At 36.0% G+C, this 22,666-nt stretch overlaps 3 protein-coding genes across 4 annotated transcripts in view; 1 reads left to right on the forward strand and 2 right to left on the reverse strand.

Moving 5' to 3' along the window:
* The window catches only part of Miga (mitoguardin), a 71,838-nt gene that overhangs the window by 6,882 nt on the left and 42,290 nt on the right, over positions 1-22,666 (reverse strand). The window lies entirely within an intron of this gene.
* Positions 367-2,468, reverse strand: LOC140748132 (uncharacterized). Of its 2 annotated transcripts, XM_073080867.1 has the most exons (4): positions 2,286-2,468; positions 1,923-2,137; positions 1,426-1,714; positions 367-978 (listed from the first exon to the last, which is right to left on the reverse strand). In XM_073080867.1, the coding sequence occupies exons 2-4, from the start codon at positions 2,121-2,123 to the stop codon at positions 686-688; spliced, it is 783 nt and encodes a 260-aa protein (XP_072936968.1). In that variant the 5' UTR covers positions 2,124-2,137; positions 2,286-2,468; the 3' UTR covers positions 367-685. The 2 variants fall into 2 exon arrangements, with proteins under 2 accessions (XP_072936968.1, XP_072936967.1); XM_073080866.1 differs by lacking the exon at positions 2,286-2,468 and having other exon boundaries at positions 1,923-2,145.
* uzip (beta-pore-forming protein unzipped) overlaps positions 8,341-22,666 on the forward strand; it is a 42,439-nt gene continuing 28,113 nt past the window's right edge. Inside the window, exon 1 of the mRNA XM_073080853.1 lies at positions 8,341-8,597. The gene's annotated coding sequence lies outside the window, so the exon portion shown is untranslated. The remainder of the gene's footprint in view (positions 8,598-22,666) is intronic.

Genomic DNA, 22,666 nt, shown 5'->3' on the forward strand with positions numbered 1-22,666 from the left:
GCGCCAACCTCTAAGGGAGGAAGTAGGACACACACACCTCCTGTTTATCATTTATAAGCGTGAAATAAAATATTGAGTCTACCCACGTGATCAAATTGTAACTTTTTAACTATTCAATTTAACTTTTTGAGTTGAAAATTAATGTGTAATACATGCAATATTATTTTAATAATACCAGAAAATGATGAGATATGTACATGTTCACATAATAAAAATACCAGTCAATTTAATAAAAAAGATGTATATTTGTTTAAAAAATTAAAACCGCCAAATCACAATTTTAATTATGGCACAATTCTTTACTTAACATAAAAGTTAAAAAAGATAATTTACAGTATTTTTTAATATACATATATTATGCTCTGTTATTAGGTACATATGAGTACAGCAATATGGCATGATAAATCATAAATAAAATTAAAGTATATAAGACTAGAGATATACAAATATGATGTATAAGCACATAAAATACTAGTTTTCTTAATAAAAAAATATTCATACTTCTTCATACAAAAGTATACATTCTTATGACACTCTTTAGATCCAAATATACTGCAAGCTCCTAAAGTAAACCAGAGAAAAAATTATCATATTATCTCTGATTCATTTATAGGCTAATGCAATCCAAATCTTTTCCTTATATGTATTTTCCTATCATATCAAACATAGCTGCCTACACTATTAACTATGAGAATATATCATCCTTTATATCAGGCCCATTAGATTGTATGGGCTGCAGTTGTTGCAAATGTTGCAAGGCTTCCTGTATGCCACTGTTGAGGTCCTGTATGGTGCCAGCGATGGCTGTGACTGCATCAGCCACTCTCTCGTCCAAGATACTCCGTCTCTCCTCCTGGGTTCTCATGGTGGCTGCCATGGATTCTAATGCGTCCGCCATGCGCTCTTCAGCTGCTATCCGTCTCTCCTCTAACTCTAGTGCCCATCTTGGTGGTGGAGTGCCTGCACGGGAGCCTTCATCTGTAATAAAAGTTATCTACTATTTAGTAAGCAGACGCTTTTCTAAAGCAGAGTATGATTACTAATAGTATAAAAAGTGAAAGACAACTTTCAATGGAAGATGTAAAGCAGAAATCAGTCAATCAGTAATACATAAGCAATAAATTACATTTATGGTCAATATATTATTTTTATTGTCTATATCCAGAAGCATCACTCCCAGTTAATTCCATCGTGATGAAATTAATTTTAGCGTCCATCCTGAAGGTCTGGGTTTGAAATTTTAATTATATTTCTCCATTATTAATTTATTGCCAAGAAAATATCTCAAAATTTTCTAATAATTTCTCTCAATGCTCAATAATGGCATGATGGACTAAAGTAATTCTGATAGCTGATACGAACACGTAAGCAATAAAGGGTTGGTGATGTAACAATCATATTGTTATTAGTACATAATACCCGTACCTATTTTAGAACTAGATATTGAATGTCTAGTCTTCACATTAACAGGTGATGAGTTTTCTGGAGGAACTTCATGATTCTGTTCTGAATCTGAATCATCAGCTGCTACACTCTCATATTTATTAGACAATGTCACAGTGGCGGTGACCGAGCCCTTTCCACTTAGTGCTAACACTCTGACTTCCAAGTCATTGAGTGGCACAAATCTATTTGGTCCACCATCAGGTGCTGATTGGAATCTCCTTGCATCTGCTGCTTTTCTTCTGCATTTGTGGCGCCATTCAAACCAATACTGAAAAAGAACACTTTATTAACCATTGCTCACCAAATGCAATAAAATTCATTGTGAAATTTAAACTTAATGCAATTTAGACATTAATTTATTTCTACCATTTAAAATATGGTAAGATTTTAAAATATTTTTAAAGTCATGATTTAAAAAAATATATACCTATATTATATTTGAATATAAAAAACAAATCTAGGAGTATTTCTGTTACCTTTTTCCAACCATCAGATGTTTTCACAGCCCCATCAGGGATCGTATTCAGTTGTTTGGCCAGCGTTGCCCACTTCTGCCTCGTCGCCTGATGGGTCACCGGCGCGCCGGGCGGCAAACCCTTCGACATATCTTTGTTCTCCTCCAGAAAATCCATCAAAATCTCTAATTGCTGCCGTAATATTCGCCTCGGAGGAGCCATGCCTATAGCTATGCCTGAATATTAGTGAAAATATTGAAAAAAGAATTGTAAGTTCAATTTTAAAAATAAATATTTTTATATGAAAACAAAGTTTTAAGCGTATTTTTACAATATCCGTGAATAATTAGCACTATTGATTTATTATTACAAAGCTAGACTTACCTGTTCAATTCATAAAACTTTAGATTTTCACTCCGGTAGAAATCTACAACTCGTAAACTTGTAAACGAAACAAATCTCGCGCTAATAATTTGACGCAAGCAATTTCTTTCATGAAATCCAATTGTGCTAAAAGATATGTAATGGCGATGGCGACAGTCGCACTGTGCAGTGTTGCCGCTGCATTGTTTCGTTTTTCCCTCATGAAATTACTTTCATTCGCAATAGTTTTTGTAAAAATTCGAATTATTATTAAATGTAAGGTGTACAGTTTGCCTAGTATTAAAATGCTGTGAAAATAATATGTTAATAAAATGTAATAAAGGTGATAGAATTCGCGAGATTTGAGAGTGGTGACATTAACGCCACAGCTATTTCAGACTTAACAGTAGAGTTAACTGTGTTAGACTGGTTTGAAACATGCAGGAAGGAAGATAAATTATTAAGGCGCATTAGAATCTAGTTATCTGAGGAATTAAATACGAATTAATAGATTGGCGTGTCGATTTCAGATAGAACACATTATCTGCTGCAAAAGTCAGTTGGTAGCAGTTGGCTATATGGATTTGGGCGATATTAATATACATAATATGTAAAATTTCATTATAATCTGATATAATAACAATGACGAGGTAACATAGCATTTATTATCATTACGTAATAAATTAGGGAAAATCTGTAAAGTGGAAACCCTACCATGCTTCATTTCGATTGAAGGCAGATGCTATATCTATTTGTCAAGTTAGCGGCCATCTACACTTACAATGCGATAGCAGCGCCACAGGTCGTAATTTACAGTAACACCAAGAGATGGCGTGAGTAGGCGGGACATGTGTCTTAAATTTATTGACTATTTCCCATACATAATATTGATCTCTTGGAACATAAAACAATCTAACATATTATTTTAATTAATACGATTCGCACGTATGTGTTTTAATAAATGCCTTTAAATTGTATGCTTTTTATAGTACAACTATTCGATACTAGATGTCACTCAGCGTATACTTTTAAGATCTTTGTTAAATGCGCCATCTAGTGTGAAGTAGCAAAACTTTTTTAAACGCAATGCACAAATTAAGTTTGTGCGCCCTCTATGATTTGATTTCGGAAGTATCACTATACCGAAAAGAATCTTACTGTAACGAAATAAATGTAACAAACTCACTATTTGAATGTAATATTGTTCGATTGAAATATACTAAGAAATCTCACAAAAAATATCAATTTATCCTGTTCATCTGCAAATTTCCCAAATTTCGTACAGGCATCGGCGTATTTTTGAAATATTGATGAAGGAATTTGAGGAAAGTCACAAATAAAAGCAAGTTTGAAAACATACTAAAATTTTTATAATCGTAACTTGATCCCGCCACATGGCAAGTAAATTGTGAACGGAAGGCGGGGCTGGCGGGCGGGTGTCGGCTTACTGCCACCGTAATTAATTTACCTACCCAGAATTTATCATTAACCTCCGCGAACAAATTCACTTGTCACCCCGGGCCCTAATAAACATGTTACGAAGAAATTTTCATTCATTAAGTTTTGACCCATATTTTTTGCACGCCATTAAAAATAACAATACCTACCGTGAATGAAAGGGATTACGTAATATGTATTTTTATAGGATTGAAGTACGTATTGTAATTTATTTACAAGCAAGCAGTCCCCCTAATGATATGGTCACCGTTATAAATGAACATTTCCTTACAAAGTCAACATCACACATGCACTCTTTAGGATTAAGATGATCGCTTCATAAATAGATAATAGCAAAGCAAATACTACTTTACGGTAGGAATAGGTTCCCGAAATTTTCTAGCCTGATGTTTGAATTTTGGTCTGAATCGGACTTTTGTGCATTGACCCTAGTGAACAAACCACGGCTGTAGAGTTTTTCATGTCTACAGAACTTCTAAGTAATGCTGACCACAAGTACCTACTTAGTGTAACGTTCTGACCAAAAATAGGTGAGAAATATGTTAATATGGATGACACTGCATTTCATAAGAAAACTAATTCTCCCTTGCCAAACTTACACATAACAACACGGCAATCAATGCAGTAAAAATATTGCTGCTATGCTAAACGATAGACGTCATTCGCACCTCGCAAATATATTTTCTAAAGTTTTGCTTACGACACATAGTATACACATACACATACCTATTTAAATATCGTATACCATTAGATCTACATTTCCTTTATCACTTGGATGTCACGAATACATGAATGTGGTATAAAAAATTATACCTATCTAAGTTGAATTATAAACAATTTATCCTCAAGCGTTGCGTAACACTTGTCGCTGTCGCGTCGAACGCTAATTAAAATCTCACGATACGACGCGTTCTTTGACTGCATCATTCAACCAATCGAACGCTATTCACGTAATTTTAAAAGCTCCCATTGCACAATAAATCGTATGTCGTAAATTTGTAATGTACACTGTCTGTCCCTCAAAATATATCTATACATACTTCAAGTGCAAGTATTAATGCGGACTTTGGAATAGGAAATTTATCAAAAACTACCACGCACTTAAGGATAATCTGGATGCCTTTTTCTCTATTTTATTATGTTCATTTGGTTGATACCGAGAATAATGTTACTATGATCAGTAATCTTACTTGTAATTTTCCACAATCCTTAGTGACCACAAATAGGAAAACTATGATGAACATTAAAGTATAAAATTGTTATAAAAATACCTATTAGAAGATATTTTATTCAAAATATTATAAGAATAGGGATTACGATCAATTAGACGAAAAGAGGACAGTCGAAGGGCACGAAATATTCGAGACAAACTAGAGGCCGAGCTCGTAATTAAAGAAACTAAGCCGGTACTCACAGCCTTCGCTGTCTAAGAAGTAAATTGATTATAAAACGTACTTTAATGAGTCCGACGGAGTTAAAGAGTTACCGAAAACGTTTTTGCATGGCGACTCTTAGTAGCAGCGATCGAGCTGGTAGAATAAGTAAATAATTCACGAATAAGTAAATAAATCGCAATCTTACACCATTTATTCATTTTATATTTTTTACCAAATATGCAAAGGTAGTAAGGAGTCAGGCCCAGAATATAAAATGAAATTCATCATTTCAATTTTTGCGTGACCAAGGATCGATTCTGGAACCCTCGGTGTGTGCGGATAGAGTGATGCGGATCACTGCGACAAACGGTTCAAAATTAAATAAGTAAATCGTCATAGTATACTCAAAGAACTTTATACCGTACGTGTAGTCTTGAAAAGTAAGGCAATCTCGACACGAGAATCCATCCGTAAATTCTATCCGGAAAGTCTAGAGCGTATTTCAACACGTTCTAAAGTTTTTAAGCTTCCCGTAAGTCTCTTATGAGATTAACTACCGTCGTCTAATGACATCGATCGGGAGACTGCTTACAGTGCCGTGCTGAAACGGAAACGCTTATGAAAATCCACTAGTTAATACTTCTGCTTTGAGGGCAGATGCATTCGGTTTTATTTAGCCTGGCTCTGACATAAATATATGTTAACGAAATTTCGGATTAACGTGCTGTACGAGTACTCATACAAGTTTGTTTTTATAATAATTTTATATAAAAATGTTTTAAAAACGAGCTTTTTTGTAATATAATTTTTCTGATTCTTCTCAGAAAATCTTAATTCTTTGAAAGGGTGTTCACAAAAAATAATTGATCCGCCATATTGAACTTACAATGAAGTCACTAATCTAATCATGCATTGTCATCCAAACCACACGTGTACGCAAAATTTCTATTGGGGTTAATTGTTTGATAATTCATTTGCAAGATTTGACCCCCACATAAATAAGAACTAACAAGACAAATTGAATAACAGCTTGTAATAAGACGTGTTGTGTGTAGGTAAGAAACAGAACTAACGAACAAAAAATATAGCAACATACATTTAAAACAAACCTACAATAACATCAGTTTTAACAGCGATGTGAACATTTACCAAACTGACAATATAAATAAATTTATAAATCATTGTTGCATGCATTTACAATAAGTTGTTTCGTTTTTTTATTCCAACTTAGATGTGATATTACTAATTTGATATTTTCTTTTTTCTTTTTTTTTTATTCTATGTTATATTCTAATTAGGGTTGTTGCGAATATCAGCATCAGCATCAGCATCCGCTGATTATCAGCTTTCTTTTGAATATCAGCATCAGCATCCGCATCCGCAACAAAAGATGCTGATATTTAATGCTGATATTGAAATTGTAACGTGTTCGTTGAAGGCGGGATCGAGCTTAAATCACGTGGAGTTTTAGCCAATCACAGAAGTTTATAAACACAAGTTGTCATCAAACAATCATTTGATTGTATTGACAACGTAATCTGTCAGACATCAATAACTTTCGATCATAGTTCAATCAATCAATAACAGAATTATGTATTCAATTCATAATGCCACATTCAGTGAAAAGTGCAATATGACCAAATATTTCGTTATTGAACAAAGATACGACACAGTTAGTTTTTGTAAAAAAATAACAAATAAATGCCGAATTCTGTGTCACTGCAAAGTGGAGGGTAGCTGAAGTGGATGTTGGTTTGGTACATGGTTCTGAAGTCGGTGCTAAATATATTTCGTTGGATAACGGCGTAAACAGCGTGTTCAATATGAGCGCCGGCTTCGGAGAGATATGTGCTGAGCCAAAATTTGTTTCAGTTGATTTTTGCTTTGTAGTGACATGGAAGTCGATTGTATTTTTTAATTATTTTTTTTTCACCTTTTTTAGTGATGACATACTAAAAATCTTACAAATGCACTAGTCGCCCTTACGATTTTTGAAAGTTCCCCTCGATTTCTCTGGTCTGCCATCATCAGACCCTTATTTTCTTATAATGGAACTACTTTGGAAATATCTTTTTTTCCAACAAAATACTGGATGATTTTCCAGTTCGGTTCATAAACGACGAAGTTATCCGCGAACAAACATAAAAAAGACATATATACGGTAGAATTGAGAAACCGCCTCATTTTGTGAAGTTGGTTAAAAAATACTATTCTCATAAAGGACGTACAAATACCTCAGTATAAAATATATTTATATTTAGTAATTTTAAATATCAGCATCAGCATCAGCATCAGCTGATATTAATCTGAAAAATCAGCATCAGCATCAGCATCAGCTGATCTAGTAAAAACCTGCATCAGCAACAACCCTGATTCTAATCTAACTTAACCTACACTACGTTGTAAAGCTAAAATACGATGAGTGTTGTATATACCTGTAATGGCGAATCACACTGAACCAAACATTTTGTAATATTAATATTAAGGAATGTCTAGTGATAAGTCGATGGTGTATCTAAATCAATAAATAAAAAAATAAATAAAAAAACGAACACGATATATTTTGTAAATTTTACAGCAATGAACGTGGGTTACGCTCGCAGGCATACAAACCTAGTATTAAATCAGAATCATTAATTAAGAATCATAAATGTACCAATTCGTATTTGTAATTTTATCTACGAGTCTAGGTCATAAATAAAGATTAGTTTTTGTATTAAAATAGTTGATTAATTGTACAGATAAACGGTTAATTCTAGTCTCCATTCATTTAATTGCCGAAGCATAATTAACGTTAAGCACATGAGATAAATTTTACGATGCCGTCTCAAATTTCAAATTAGCAATAGTTAATCCTTAGTTGTATCATACATTCATACTTCTTTTTACATTTTTTCTAATAATTATTTTATATGTTCATGAATGAAGTTACATATCTCCGTAGAATTTGTAGATTAAATAAAAGTAGGTATGGTAACCTTAATTGAGAGAAAACCTCACAGGATAACATAGGAATAAGCAAAAAGAGAAATTTTGGTTTTAATTTACGAACGGGTAAAATTGTGTTTGAAATTAACGGTCTGGGTCCTTGGAGAATACCGCGAGAGCGCGGCGGGCAAACGACATCCACGAATCGAGGTAGGACCGACCGGCGACCGGCGACCGGCGAGCGGCGGGCCTGCGGCGGGCGACGCTCGTCTCCCGCGCCCGCCGCCCGACGGCAGCCGACACCGACAGCGCCAGTCGCCACTCGCCCGCCAGTCCACCGGAACCTCTGCACTGCGACGGTGCGTTCCATGCTCTCCCCATCTAACCATAACCGAACCAAATAAATACTACTCTCACGTCCATGGAAGTATATCACGTTCGATAGTGCTCTGTTATCAACGTTCTTACCTGTGTATGTGCGCACTCCGGAAAAATTGTTCTGTGAATTTTCTCAGAGGCATCTTTGCCCGCGCTTATTGACGCAGATCTCAATCTTTTGAATCAACAAAAGGTAAGAGTTAACCCATTTTCAAAAGTCAAAGAAAAATAAACATATTTTACGCAATTATGTAATTTGTACATACATTTTTATAAAGGAGCAGAAAGAAGTTCACACAGTGTTATTAGGAAAAAAGCCGGTGAGTGTATTTTAAGGAAAAATGAAGCCAAACATTCTCGAGTTTCGGCCTTTCGCTGTTTTAAATTTAAATTCTGTTACAATTTTAATAAATGCATGAAGTAAAAACAATTTTGAAAGATATCCGACACAACAGGAAGTACTAATTAATTTAGAATTTGAAAGCTTTTCGTTATGTTTGACTTAAGTCACTTTGGGACGCACTATACAGAAATATTTAAATATGCTATCAGGGTTTAAAGTGGTCCAATGTTTTCCTTTATAAGCATTATCATGTAGGGTTTATATATACTTAGAAAAGGACCTCCTAACACGTTTCTTGTAAACCGGTTCGGTCGATACACGTTGTTTCGCCGCCAAGACTTATGCAATGGACAAATGAATCCTCAATACCGGCTCGATTGAGTTCCAGTACGATCCGAGGAGTTATCGGTCGGCACCACTTTCAGTGTTTGATCACGACAAACGAAGGTGTGCTTTCTAAAAGTATAAATCCCCGCCTGCACAAATACTCATAAGAAAATATGGTAACCCTTACATACAAATACAAAATACTTGTGTCTTATATAAAATGCAATAAAACAACTCGGTATTTAAAATTCAAACATCTCAAGTGTAATAACTTCGTATTAATATGTGTTTATGTAAAGGAATGTTATGCTTAGCGAACAAGAAGAAAAACAAATCATGATAACGTTTCATACAGCGTCATTGAATGAAACAGCTTTTAAATTCACTCATTTTAATTTAGTAACAACATCCAACGTGTAGGATCAATCAACGTAAAGTATTTTGGAGTATTGGACAAATTACAGGGTGATATCGCGCTGAACATCTGCTCAGCAAAAAAAGGTCTGGCTGGATTGAGCATTGTCAGCAGCTGCGCGGGAGATCCACGTGCCCTACCGATAAATAAATTATTCCGCATTATATATCCGCACTTTAGTAAATGCATTTCGCATAATCATGCTGTGAATTCGGCAACATTAAAATTTTAATTTATCATGTGTCGATACTATCAAGTTTACTACCGAGAATATATTTTTATTTCTCGGTACTGATTAATTTTTTGTACGTACAATTAAGTATTTCTTTGCTAACGCATTGAAGTAACAAGTATTAATTATTTCTTATTGATAAGATACGCCTATGAGTAAGAACGAAGTGCTTGTCAAACAGGAAATATAAAGATATACAAAATAAATTATTGAACCGGATAAAGAATGTTATGTTGTACCATAATTTATTGTAATACATAATATAACAACGATCGATCAAGCTCATGTCTTAACAACTATTATTACGTTATATCAATCTCAATAATTGATTTGAATATTCGGAAATTAATTGAATAACGTTAAAATTTTGATTTTGGGATATCTGGCAAAGCTCGTTAAATATGATAACGTAAGTACGAAGGTACGTAAGTGGTTTTTACAAAGCCTTATTGCGTACTCTTACGATTAAAGCAAGCGAAAATTTTAGTAGTAATAGTAGTTTCAATACGGAGACGGTCTCATTCTTTAAAAGTTTCCTTGTTAGTGACAGGCCTTTTGGATCAACTGTAACAATGTTGATTTATGGTTGAAAATAAAGGGCATTTTCATTCAATTCGAAACGTCAAGGGGCAAGTAACGAAAGCTCTGATTGCTGCGCTCACATCGGCGGCCGGCCGTCGCGCCACCGACCACTTGGCGTCGGCATATCGATCTGCAAGTTTATACCGCTCACGTCATTCGTATTTAGGAAGTTTGTTCATTCATAAAACACAAAACAAACAACTAAAGTTACGTGACCGTGTTAAATTACTAGCCTGGTGGACGTAATAGCTTTTAATGAAAATTTGTTACCCGCGTAAGTTTTCGACCAACGCAAAGTTTATTTTTAGTTTAGCCAAACATAAGAAAACAGCAACAAGTAGTTAACGTACTTGTGACACGGAAGAGTTTGATTAAAAGTACGCAATACATCCAAGTCGTAGATGTACCGGCTCTTGTGATAAGCAGTTAAAAGGTTAATCAGATGGCCCTACCCCCGTTCGTCGGCTGCTAGTTGCCCATTTCCGTTCCTACGATCTGCTAGCACTGCTGATGAATTGCCTCGGAATATGCTAATAATACACTTTGTGAGTTCATTCACCTACATTTTTTTAGGAATTTGTTATTGCGACTTACGAGTATAATTAGAAAAAAAAGAACATCGGAAAGATAAAAAATTTGGCATGGATACGAAAATAAATCAAATTTGAGATTCAATTTCCTTTGCCAATATGTCCCTTTGATATTGACACAAATATACCGTACCTCATATACGAGTACATACCAGAGATAGCCTACTAAAAGCGGTAGAAGGAAGCGCGGAGACATTTCACGACATAATAAGGACGCGCGTTGTCGGCTGGAAAATTGCGGCAATTTTTGGGGTGGAACCACCCTAATACCTAATTAGCAGTGTTACGAAGATTCCTGTTGATTAAATGTGCCTGATAATTGTAGATTCACTGTCGTCTATTCGAAAATCAATATGTTAACGATGGGAAATCTTTCCTTATTTTCCTCATTCTGTGTTAATGAGCTAGAAAATGCGAAATAAAATTCGTGGAACGTTACCAACATTATTCCAACGCAATTCAGAGTAACCATGACCTTATTTCTGGATGTACATTGTTAAGTACATAGTCTAGATACGGATTACGGACCCAATATTGTTCTGGCAATCCAGTACAACGAGGTCATGTCCTTCGGGCTCGGCCAATTGGGAAAAGCTTTTCATAATCCACTCAGTACTCTGTAGCCACCAGGGCGCCATAACGACGTAGTTTCCGCAGACCCTTATGCAAAGTAGGTTAGATTTATATGAGGGTCTTTCTTCCATTAGACTCCGAGACTCATTAGATCGTAAACCTGAAATTCGCAGCACTAGTTGAATGTCAACAGTGATAATGATCGAGGCCGTGGCCCTAACGAAGGGCTAAGGGTCCACTCTGGTGGAAGTGGTGTTGATGGGTTAAACAGAGGGAGATTCTCGTATTCGTATGCAGGCCGCGGCGGTGGCGGCATGAAGGCGATCGATACGCGCCCGCGCGACGATGCCGCCCTCGCTGCTAAAGTAACAACACTGTTTCAACAAGTACACTTGCGGAAATTTACTTACCGATACTTCTTACAACTTTTTATATAAATTCGCCGGAGATAGATCCCCTATAATGTGCACTGCTGTCATTCGGTAGTCGGTTAGAGGAAGTGACTTTTTGCGCAAAGTTAATACCCGTATTCCATGCGATAACTGCGTATCAGTTATTTTCCACCTATTAAATACCTTGTTTACCTAGTTCCATATAATACCTACTTAAATTCTTGTTTCGCGGAAACAACTTAACATTTAATTAACAATAATCATGTATAGGTATGCAGATATTCAATAATCTTGTTATTATTGTAGTATTAATTTCTAGCAAGTAAAGTCAATTCAAAATAAAAATTCATATAGAACTTTACAAGATTACGAGTAAACAAACGACGGAACATAAAATGTGTAAATGAGTAAGCCATTGTACGAAGAATATCTATAATTTATTCCGTGAATAAGCACTATACATCGTGAGATGATATCATTCGTGGCGACAACCGAGGGCAAGCTAAGAAACGAAAAAAACATCCGTTGACAGTAAGCGGAGTAACCATGAACGAGTAACGCGGCCCGGCCGGTGACCGCGTGGCCCTGATCTTGCGAAAAGAACGTAAGATAGTTGGCCGGAGTTATCATACTAATGTTGTAAAGATGGACTACATTTATACGTCAACGGCACTCTCGAATATAACTGCATCTATTCAGACGATTGCTCCATCATCAAAATTACAAGACCACAAATGCATGTAGCTTGTAGATAACGAATACACTATTAGGAAACGAGGTAAACAATAAGAAATACGAAATCATAGTCTGAGAACTTTCGAAATTTTCGGGAGTGAAGATTTCCGAACAACTAATTACTTTATAAACTCCTTAACTATGCAGGTCTTCCGTACACCGCACGTTTTCATTAGCCGTTTTATTAAAAGCCGTTTAGACGTCTCAATTAGCAAATGAGTCTATTTCTGTCCACGAACATGTGCCGAGGAAGAGCTTAGTTAAGTCAAACGAGTTCACGTTTCTACTAACAATATTAATTATGAAGTGGATAGAAGTAACTGAGCGTATTCTACTACTTCTTCAATGTATTTATTTAAAGTATTGAACAGAAATATTGTCATCCTTAGTTACTTCATAATGTGAAGTGCGTTACATTGATATGATTATACCCCGTGTATACCTACTATGATATGATTTGTAATGTACTATTGTTTATTCTGTAGTATTAAGAAGCACTTGCGGCCAACTACCTCTATACAAAAAAAAGGTATGAAGGTAAAAAGGTAAAAATTAACTCTAATGACACATTTAGATCTAACATGTTGTAAGATTTGAATCATTCAGCAAATGACATATTTATAAACAAATTCAGGAATAGTAGAATCAATAGGGACAAATATGAAAGCTGAGTAATATCGGACTCTAAACGCTTTTCGGGTGATGTTTGCGCATCGTTTATACATACTCGTAGTTCACTTGCCGCTGTTTCAATGCGGGATGGGGCCAAACTGTTTGCTAATGGCTTAATGCACTTCCAACTCTCTGGACAATCGGGGGAGTTGCCGGGGAATGTGAATGAGATATAACGTGACCGCTATATATTATAATGAATAATTTATAAAGACACATATGAGAGATACCGATAGTAAAATGAATAAGAATCAAGACCAATTTATCATGACCCCAAATCGTAATATGTTATAGATTTTGCATTGATAGAAGCAATAGCAGATACAATATAACTAAACTAGCTGATTTTATGTATCTTCCACATTTTTTAGGAATTTAAAGCAAGTTGTGTTTCTCGTGGTTAAGCTTAACTGAAACCTCTAAACGAAATGTAGTATACATTAATAAGTTACTAACAACTAAACGTAGATAAACGACTAGACCACGTTAGAGCTACTGTGTCAGGGTGTGTTAGCTGTTTGCTAATTCCTTAATGCACTTCCTATAACTGTCAGACAATGGGGGAAGCTCCGCAGAATTATGAGTGAGTGCCATTCTAGATAACTGTATAAAATAGAAACAGCTTACATTGTATAGACTTCACGTGGACTTCACGTGCTTTGCTTTGTAAAATGTATAAGAGAAAGTTCAATATAACGGAAATTTATAATAACAGATAACGTTTATAGTACGGTCAGTTTTTCTAAGAATATAATAAGACTTCATTGAATGGGAGTATAAAACTTGTTGGTAGATGTCAACCAATCAGAAGTGAATCAATAATTTCAATTACAGAAGACAACGCTCGACTCTTCGCACATACTGAAAAGCCCATTGTGTTTATTGCGTATTATTGACTGGCCATTGTCTATATATTCAATGTGTCACATTCATTGGATCCGAAGCACTTATTTATCATAGCAGTGTGAATACATAATTGAATTGATTACTTTGTCCTTTAACTATCTTCGATACGCAAAGCACGTTATGCAGAAAGACATAAATATCAAATAAAATAACTGTGCCACATAATTTAATAAAAAAAGATGTGCAGTGATGATACGAAATTCTAATCTTGTTCCAGGAAATAAGACTCATAGCTCAAAGTAATGAGTTGAGCAACAGCTTTCTCTGTCAAAAGACTTGCGTGGGTACCTGGATGCGGTCCTTTATTATATTGCTTTTTTTGTTTGTGGCCCGGCCATTGCTCCCTAAATTGGACGACCCTTGGCCGAACAATGATTAGAGCGAGGGGAACAAGATGCAGCTGCTCTTTCGCGACGTAACATTCTTGCTATTGTAGAAGTTTCCGACTGCGAAATGTTGGTGATCTAATTTACTGTGCAAAACTTCCTCCATTCCATTTTATTACCCTTGCCTGCAATGGCAGGTAAGTCCTTGTTGTTTACTAAATTAATGACCCCGCAAGCGCTATAATTTAAATTCCAGGAATTGTACGTGTTGTGATAGTATCGTTGTATATTACTTCGTCTTTGAAATCGAATTTGTCGATGCTCATTCCATGAAAGCCGCTTTGATATTTATAGCTGAATCTTCACGAAGTATCGTTTAAATCGAGTTTCTTCGTTGACAGAGAGAAATTCTATCATATATGGTTTTATAGAAATCCTTACGTACTAGCCCATCTTGTAATCTTAGCCGGATAGTTTACCTCTGAGAAGCGTTTAAATGTGTGACGCAACGTGAAACGCTACGAGCATGTTGTTCACAAAGTGGTCAACTTTTTCCCTAGGCGCCAGCCGGACGTAAGAAATACACTGGCACGACCACGGCAGTGATTTTCTATCAAATGAATAGCGGTAATTTGCTCGCCTTTGGTGATCGGCTATACACTTAATCAAACCAAGCAATTAGACGGAGCGATTGCGGCTTCAGATCGTACATAAAAAACGGGCTTACTGTTATATTTCCAGCTTTCAGTTGGAAAGAAAAGGAAACGTGATGTTATTTTGCTCTCGTGGAGCGATTTCCGTGAAACACGCTCGATGTGAGAGGTGGTCTGGGTTCACGGCCATCTAACAATCGATTGGCAGGGGTTCGCAAGCGAATTGCTTACGTATTGAGACCATATTACTCTTAACACAAATGATTAAGGAGATTGAAGAAAATTAATTAATTCAAATTCAAATACTAAGAATACTCTTATACCTACATTTGGTACTTGCTTACAATGTGGAATAGAAGAAGAAACGTAGGTTTATTTTTTAGAAGCCGAGATATTGTAATTTTTGGTTTGTATTTTATAAGATAACAACGGCATCTCATATTTGTTTTGGGTCGTCTTCGTCCATGAATTCTATTTTTGTTACACCAAGTTTATAAATATAAGTAGCAGAATTTTCCTTTCACAAAAGTTCCGTTCGCAAAATCTCTACTTTGTCGAAAATTTCCTCTTGTAAGTTACTACGTAATATTTGTTTATAGTACTTTGGCCTTCTTTAGAATTCATCTGCCTGCCGTGTTGGCTATTCCCAAGATACATTAGGATTAGTTTCATAGAGGATCTTGTTAACTAATGTGTTCAAGGCGAGGTGTTATTAAGCTGTCCGGTCTGCGTTATAACGAAGCCTGGTAAAATTAATTAGTCGCATTGAACCAACAAGCGGTAATCGCGGTCACTGCGACCAAATGAAATGAATGCGGACGCTTCTACGTTCCATTAAATAAATCATACAGATTCCATATTATATTTCATATATAGCAACATTTCCAAAGATCTTTGGACTTTGTCGGAAATTTATATTAAAAATTAATACCTATCGCTTGGTTTCCGTATAAACACTGATATATACTCGAAGATAAAATATAACAAAAATATATTATTATCTGTATTACATTTCGTTACGCAACCGTGAACATTGAGATCGTTTAAAATTTATATCTCAGTTTTATTTATAGGATACGTCGTAAATATTTGATACTTGTATTAATATTTTAGATACTACTTTCTTCTCCGGTTTGCTCTTTATTTACCTTGTTTCTAGAAATCTGTTAATATTTGGCAACCTTATCTATTGCCCTTTTGTATAGGTTTATGTCTAAATATTTTTAGTTTATAACATCATGGAACTTTATTAAGAACTTCTTAGGAAAAATATTTAGATTCATTGAATGTACATTCATTTACATGACTGACCGTCCTGTCTGTATCACGTTTCATGAATTCGATATCAAATCGATCTTTGGATGGTCGGTTTGTTCGCAACTAGTTTTTTGTGTTAATTGATCGATTAACAGACTTTAACACAGTTGTTTTCATGCTTGACTTAATGGAGCACGACAGGTGTTGATCGGCATCCGTATAGCAGTATTAAAAAAATATGACGCTAGCAATAATTGAATTAAAATTGTTGAAATATATATTATGAATCTTTATTATACAAGCAAGCAATATATATTAACAAATACACAGTACCGATTAGATCTTACATATTACAATACCAATCAAGATAAACATGATAAGGACAGGACCCTTCCTTAAAAATAACATATCGGTTATTAAGTAAAAAATAAAGCCGTAGAAAATATTGCACAAGTTTTAGAAGAAAATATTGTCATAGGTCCTTTTACTCATCTAAAGTTATTAAGCTTATTAAGCATGGATTCACATGAGAATATTACAACGATATGTCGACTTAGCTAACGAAGAGGCTTAGTATGCAGTAAGCAAACTCGTATGCATTGTACCCGGCAATAATCACCGCACTACACAGAAGATATCAAGCTGAATACCCAGTAATCGGTAATGTCGACTACATTAAGCCGGTGTCCCGTGAACTACTCGCACAATAGCACGTGTTTACAGCCGCAATGAAAATGCTACGCGATGTTCATTACTATCATTATAATGCTATTACTGTACAAAACGCAGTCTCACTACAAAGCAAAAGGAGTCACTTTTGCAATCGTTTTGCGGAACGCTTACTGTACTGTCGCTAGCGTCAGTCTTTTCTCCTCAAAAGCGGCGGAAATTGTACAAAAATCTTCACCCTAGTTATTCACCTTGCATTATTTACGTGAGAATAACGGTAACAAATATCATACCATTCATAGAGATGCTATTATAGTAAATTGGTACGTCCGAGTGTGAACAATTTCACATTTTATAGCGATTACGATGGCTATTAAAATGGTCGTAAGCTGTGACCACAAAAGAACCCGCAGAGCGTCGTCGGATCCTGACCGGCTATAATTTAATATCCGCTTCAAAAATAATCCAATTTCCTCCGTAATACGTTAGGTGCACATATATCGCACATAAGTGAGAGCCATCGTCTAACAACCTCGATGTTTCCACAATATTTGGTTAAGAGTATGTTGTGAATGTGAAAGAAGATTGGTTCCGTCCTTATTTGTGCATGAGTGGCCCGGTGTCTGGTACAAGGTATTCAGTGCACCCAGTTGTGTAGCTTTCCGCGAGTTCCCTCGAAATGGTAGTGACGAAGACAGCTAGGTTGTGAGAGTGATCTATATCGCGACAAGAATAGTACTCTGATCGATCGTATGCAGGTAATATCCAGTCACGATGAAACAATGCATCAATGTGTCATGGAGTTATAAATAACGATAATGTGAATAAAGCGGCTTATTATTTATTGTACCGTAACCTACATTACCGTACCTATTCTAAAATATTTCCACTAACAGTAAAGTCTTGCACAACGCGAGACGTAAAGAGGGCGATAGAAGCAATAGAAGATTTTATGAACGGCAGCTTTTATTCCGAGTTGATTGAAATACGGCACGTGATGGAATCGAAGGTCGTATTCCCGTGCAAGGTAACCCCGAAGGACTCGCCTGGCGTCAGCAAATTACTCTCTACCTTTACTTCGCTTCCTTCCTTTTCTCTCTTAGCTATCCGCTTATATTTATCTCGGCTACGTTTAAACGTCTACATTCGTATCCCATTTCCTGCAAGGTCGATACTGCCGTCTCCTCTAAACTAAACCTAGCCTGTTAAGTTTTTTCGTTTCACTATGAAGTGAATGTGGCGAATACGATTAAACGAACAAAAAGTGCGGAAGCCTTTGCAATTCATGGTGTTACACATCCGGAGGTGTAGCGTCCCTTTTCGAGGTCGGACCGTTCGTTAACGGTTGTGCGTTGTACTGATTCGTATCTATTATCACGGTTAATGAATGAACCCCTAATGACAAATTGATGGCATGTTGTAGCGCAGCCGAGACAAGCGCGAATGAGTTTGGCGCTTAATCCATTCCGACGCAGTCCGACTTGCTGATTAACAAACTTATCTAGACAGCGGTGAATTTATAACTTCTGTTGTCTCTTCTATAAATAAACAAACGTAATCTGTTTGTAACTCAGGCTTCTGTTGCAAAGGAACATTTATTAAAGTTAAGGGTTGTTTTATTGGTCCCTTATCTAGAAATATCTTAATTTAATTGGTTAGGGTGAGATTTGACTAGCTGTTTGTTTATTTTTTAAAATGGTTTGTTTTCGTTTACTTTTAATAATATGTTTCTTGACAAGTTACTTAAATTATAACATTAATCATATGTTCAAAATAATGAGTAATCATAAATTTACGCTTTACGGGTACTTATAAATTAGAAGTTCTAATCTCCATTAAAACTTTCTCCTATCACTCAGCATAGAAGGTTGAAGTATTATTATCCACTTAACGTATTAAAACATTTATATTATAGCAATTAAAGTTAATTTAACAAGAGCAAACTGTAACAAAAATTTTAAAACAAAAAGTAATAACAGTACAATGTAACGGTTGTGGAAGTGTGCGACCATAGTACTCACGAATCCGACGATACAGGGAACCTCTGTACAGGGCTATGAACGTAGAAAGTTTGATTAATTATTTTTATTTATCAAACTTATAATATAAATAGGTGGAACTAATGAACCGCTTATAATTATTCGTTTATTATTAGAAAGCTTCCATATTCTAAATGGCTATAGACTCTGTGCAAGACATATCGACAGATATTAACCCGTTGGGCAGAGCTAATAATAAAATAAACTCGGTTTCTATAAACAGAACCTAAGGTGTGAAGTGGAAGCCCGTTGAAACATGACGGGAATATGTTGCGGAACCGGACAGGATGCGTTGAAAGAAAAACCGATCCAGCTCTTCCCCACAAGAAAGTGCCACCACTTTGTATGTCTCATAATGCAGTCTTAAAAGGAAGACTGATTACATAATAAAACTGATTGCATTCCGATATACTGTTTTGCCGTCGGCGAAGACAATGGATTCCGTAAAGTTATTAACGTAATTACTTCTCCTGAATTGGGTAACTATTAACCACACAATGGTGTTGAAGCAAAACAAACAACCTGAGAATGAACCATTGAAAGTGCACAAAGGAATATAACTAGCGGAGTATTGAAGCGGACAATGCGCTGGTAACGGGACAAGGCACTAATTGTGAACCGAGCACTAAGCTCTTCCGTTACCCGCTGCGCCGCTGAGCAATAACACTCTCGGGAATCGCCGACCGACACGCCGACACGCCGCAATGCAACTGAAACCACATAGAATCAGTAGAACCACCACTAAACGGAACTAGGAAAAATCGAGCAAAACAGCGCTTTGTAAATGCAGCGTGAAAGTGGTTTTAAAAACCACGCCCTTCTCTCCGACTACATGAGTGGACAATATACCCCGGTTGTGACTGAAAGCTCCACTCACCATTCATCTAGTGGACACTAAACGATAACGGTGCATGAAATTCTGTGAACCGCCGGCCGACTAGAAAATTGATTATTGTATTTGAAATGTTTGGTGAGAGCGCAGCTATGTTGATGAATGCAGTACCTACATGAAAGGGTGAGTCGAATGGAGTTGTGTACGTCCTCCACTCTATTTCGCGTTGAGTTTTTGCGATGTAAATAGGAATATTGATAACTTTCAGCGTTGAATGTCGATAATGATACCCGGTGTAGTACAAACCCGTGAAGATACCTTTAGGCACCCGCTGGAATATATCACGAATAAATAATAACTGACATAGACATGTTTTGTGTAAATAAGCATAATTGTTTTCAAAGCAAATTAATACCAAGACGTGTGTAGTTTGCCACGATCGTGCTTAGACTGTATAATGTGCGAGTTGGCTTTTAGTAGTTTCTAGTCACGAATAAAGAACATTGAGTGCACGTATTGTTTCGTAACTGTTACAATCAACGAAATATATCAAAACTTTATGACATCAATAAATCATACGATCAATTAAGATTTCTCTGTTGAGCTGCGGGTCTTTCTCTGCCAACTGAAGGAAGTAAGGCAGGATATTTCACTATCCTGCTCGAAGGTGACTTTAGGTTTAAAACTTGGTTCTTGATCCTTTAAGAATGCTCATTAAAAATACTATTAACGGTCATCCACCTTTAGCTGACTGTGCTGAGTAATGTTTAACTTGACTTGTTGGCAATTCCCCAGTACCATAGAGAGCATGTAAATTCTAAAGCTTAAGTTGAAATTAAAAGAGCTAGCGTATTGGCAGACTCGACGCTCTGTGGACGTTTCTCGTGTTTGTTTTAACATACTACAGATATGTTGCATTCCGCACAGCCCAGTTAATAGTTCAGATTTTACAGTAAAATTGCTTGGAGGCAAAAACGTGCCGTGGCTTTTAAAATTATAACCACTTATAAATTTACAAGTGGAAATGGGATCATTGTTATCAACTAAAATTAAATCTTAGATTTGAGATATGAAAACCATGATCTGATATTCAATTGATCTTCTTATTTTTATTGGAAACTTATTTTTTGTATAAAGCTGAACAAGTAATAGGTAGAGTAGCAATTTTGCAGTTTCTTTAATAACACAATCCAACGAGATCCATTTGTTGATTGTTACTGTAATTACAGGAGATGACTTGAACATTGTCAGTAATTGCTTCATATATTCAATTGGTCATTTTCTTATTATATTTTTCTAGTAAGTACGTATCATTATTTTCCTTATCCTAGCTAACGTTACGCTGAGTTTTGTTTAGTTGTTTATCTAACTCTCGTTCGAATTCAAATACAAAATAAACAAGTCCGTCAGTGTTGTCGAATTTTGTTTACGGTGGGTTTCAACTTCCAACACAAGTGTTGACTAAACGTAATACTTGAGAATTCCAAACGTACGTTTGTATATTATACTGGGCTTAAGAGGTCCAATTTGTATGAGAGTAAACACCGGGTGCTCCCACCGAGTGTAAGATACACGTGATTTATTGGACAGGTGTTCATTCCGAACGCAATTGCAGTCCTTTGATGTTGGATTGAGTTGATGAATGATATAGTAGGTATTCCGTCCACATACACTTAAATAGAGACCGTGCAGTGATTTACAAGTAGCACAGCTACTATAAGTACGCTACGATTAAACCTTTCCCGTCGGCTTATATTGAAGTTAGAAATATGTTTATCTTCAATTAGAGACTTAAATTTAACTGAGATTTCCAATGACATTTGAGACTTTTCCAAACACTTAAACCTTAAAGTTAACTTATAAAAAATATACCGACAACGTTTTATAGAAACGGTGTAGAATGGATCTGATATTGATATTAGCAATGGTCACGATGATAATTTTGTAACATATCTGTTCATTATGAAACATTCCCTGCAAAAACTGCCAAATATTCAAAATTTCAGCGATACACTTAAGTCGGCAGGACCAATCCCCAGCGAATATGGAACGAGTCCTGTAGGTAGGCACGAGTGGCAAGGAAACCGTCGAGTACGCTGAATACTTGCTACTGGAGCGACATCTCCAGTGGAGACATGTTGAACGAGCACTCGAGTCGCGGCGCACACCGCGACGAGCGTGCACAGACTTGAGCAAAGTGTTCTTAACTTCAACTGGGGACAAGCAAAACATTTCGCACGTCTTAAAGGATTTCACGACGTCTTGGGTGAACGTCTACCCGTTTTTAAAGGACGAAACTTTTTGCATTTATGAAGCTTCTGATACTACATTCTTCGTTCATAATTCAATATGCTTCGTTGTCACAAATTAATGATGAAGTATTGTACAATTAATTTATAACAAGAGATGCATAATTACAATCGTAAATGATTCGGCCGTATCGGTACCTCGAAATAGATATCGCGCAATATGAGTAGACAACTTATGATTTATTTTAAAATCGGTCGTAAAATCCTACTTGAACTTCAAGTAGAGGAACGCAGCCCACCGCATTTAGCAATAAACTTTTCAGCTTTATTTTTATGACTGGTAATAATGTTTGTTATTGTTGTTCCGCTAGTTTTAAAACATTGTTTTTAAAAAGTACGTTATGCACAACAATACTTAAAATAGTAGTGGCCGCCGTAAATAAAGAAGCTTAAAATTATTATACTTGCAA

Source organism: Epargyreus clarus, unplaced genomic scaffold (genome assembly GCF_041222505.1).
Source record: "Epargyreus clarus isolate Ecla_fem2 unplaced genomic scaffold, WU_Ecla_fem_2.2 ptg000015l, whole genome shotgun sequence".
NCBI classification, from domain to species: domain Eukaryota; kingdom Metazoa; phylum Arthropoda; class Insecta; order Lepidoptera; family Hesperiidae; genus Epargyreus; species Epargyreus clarus.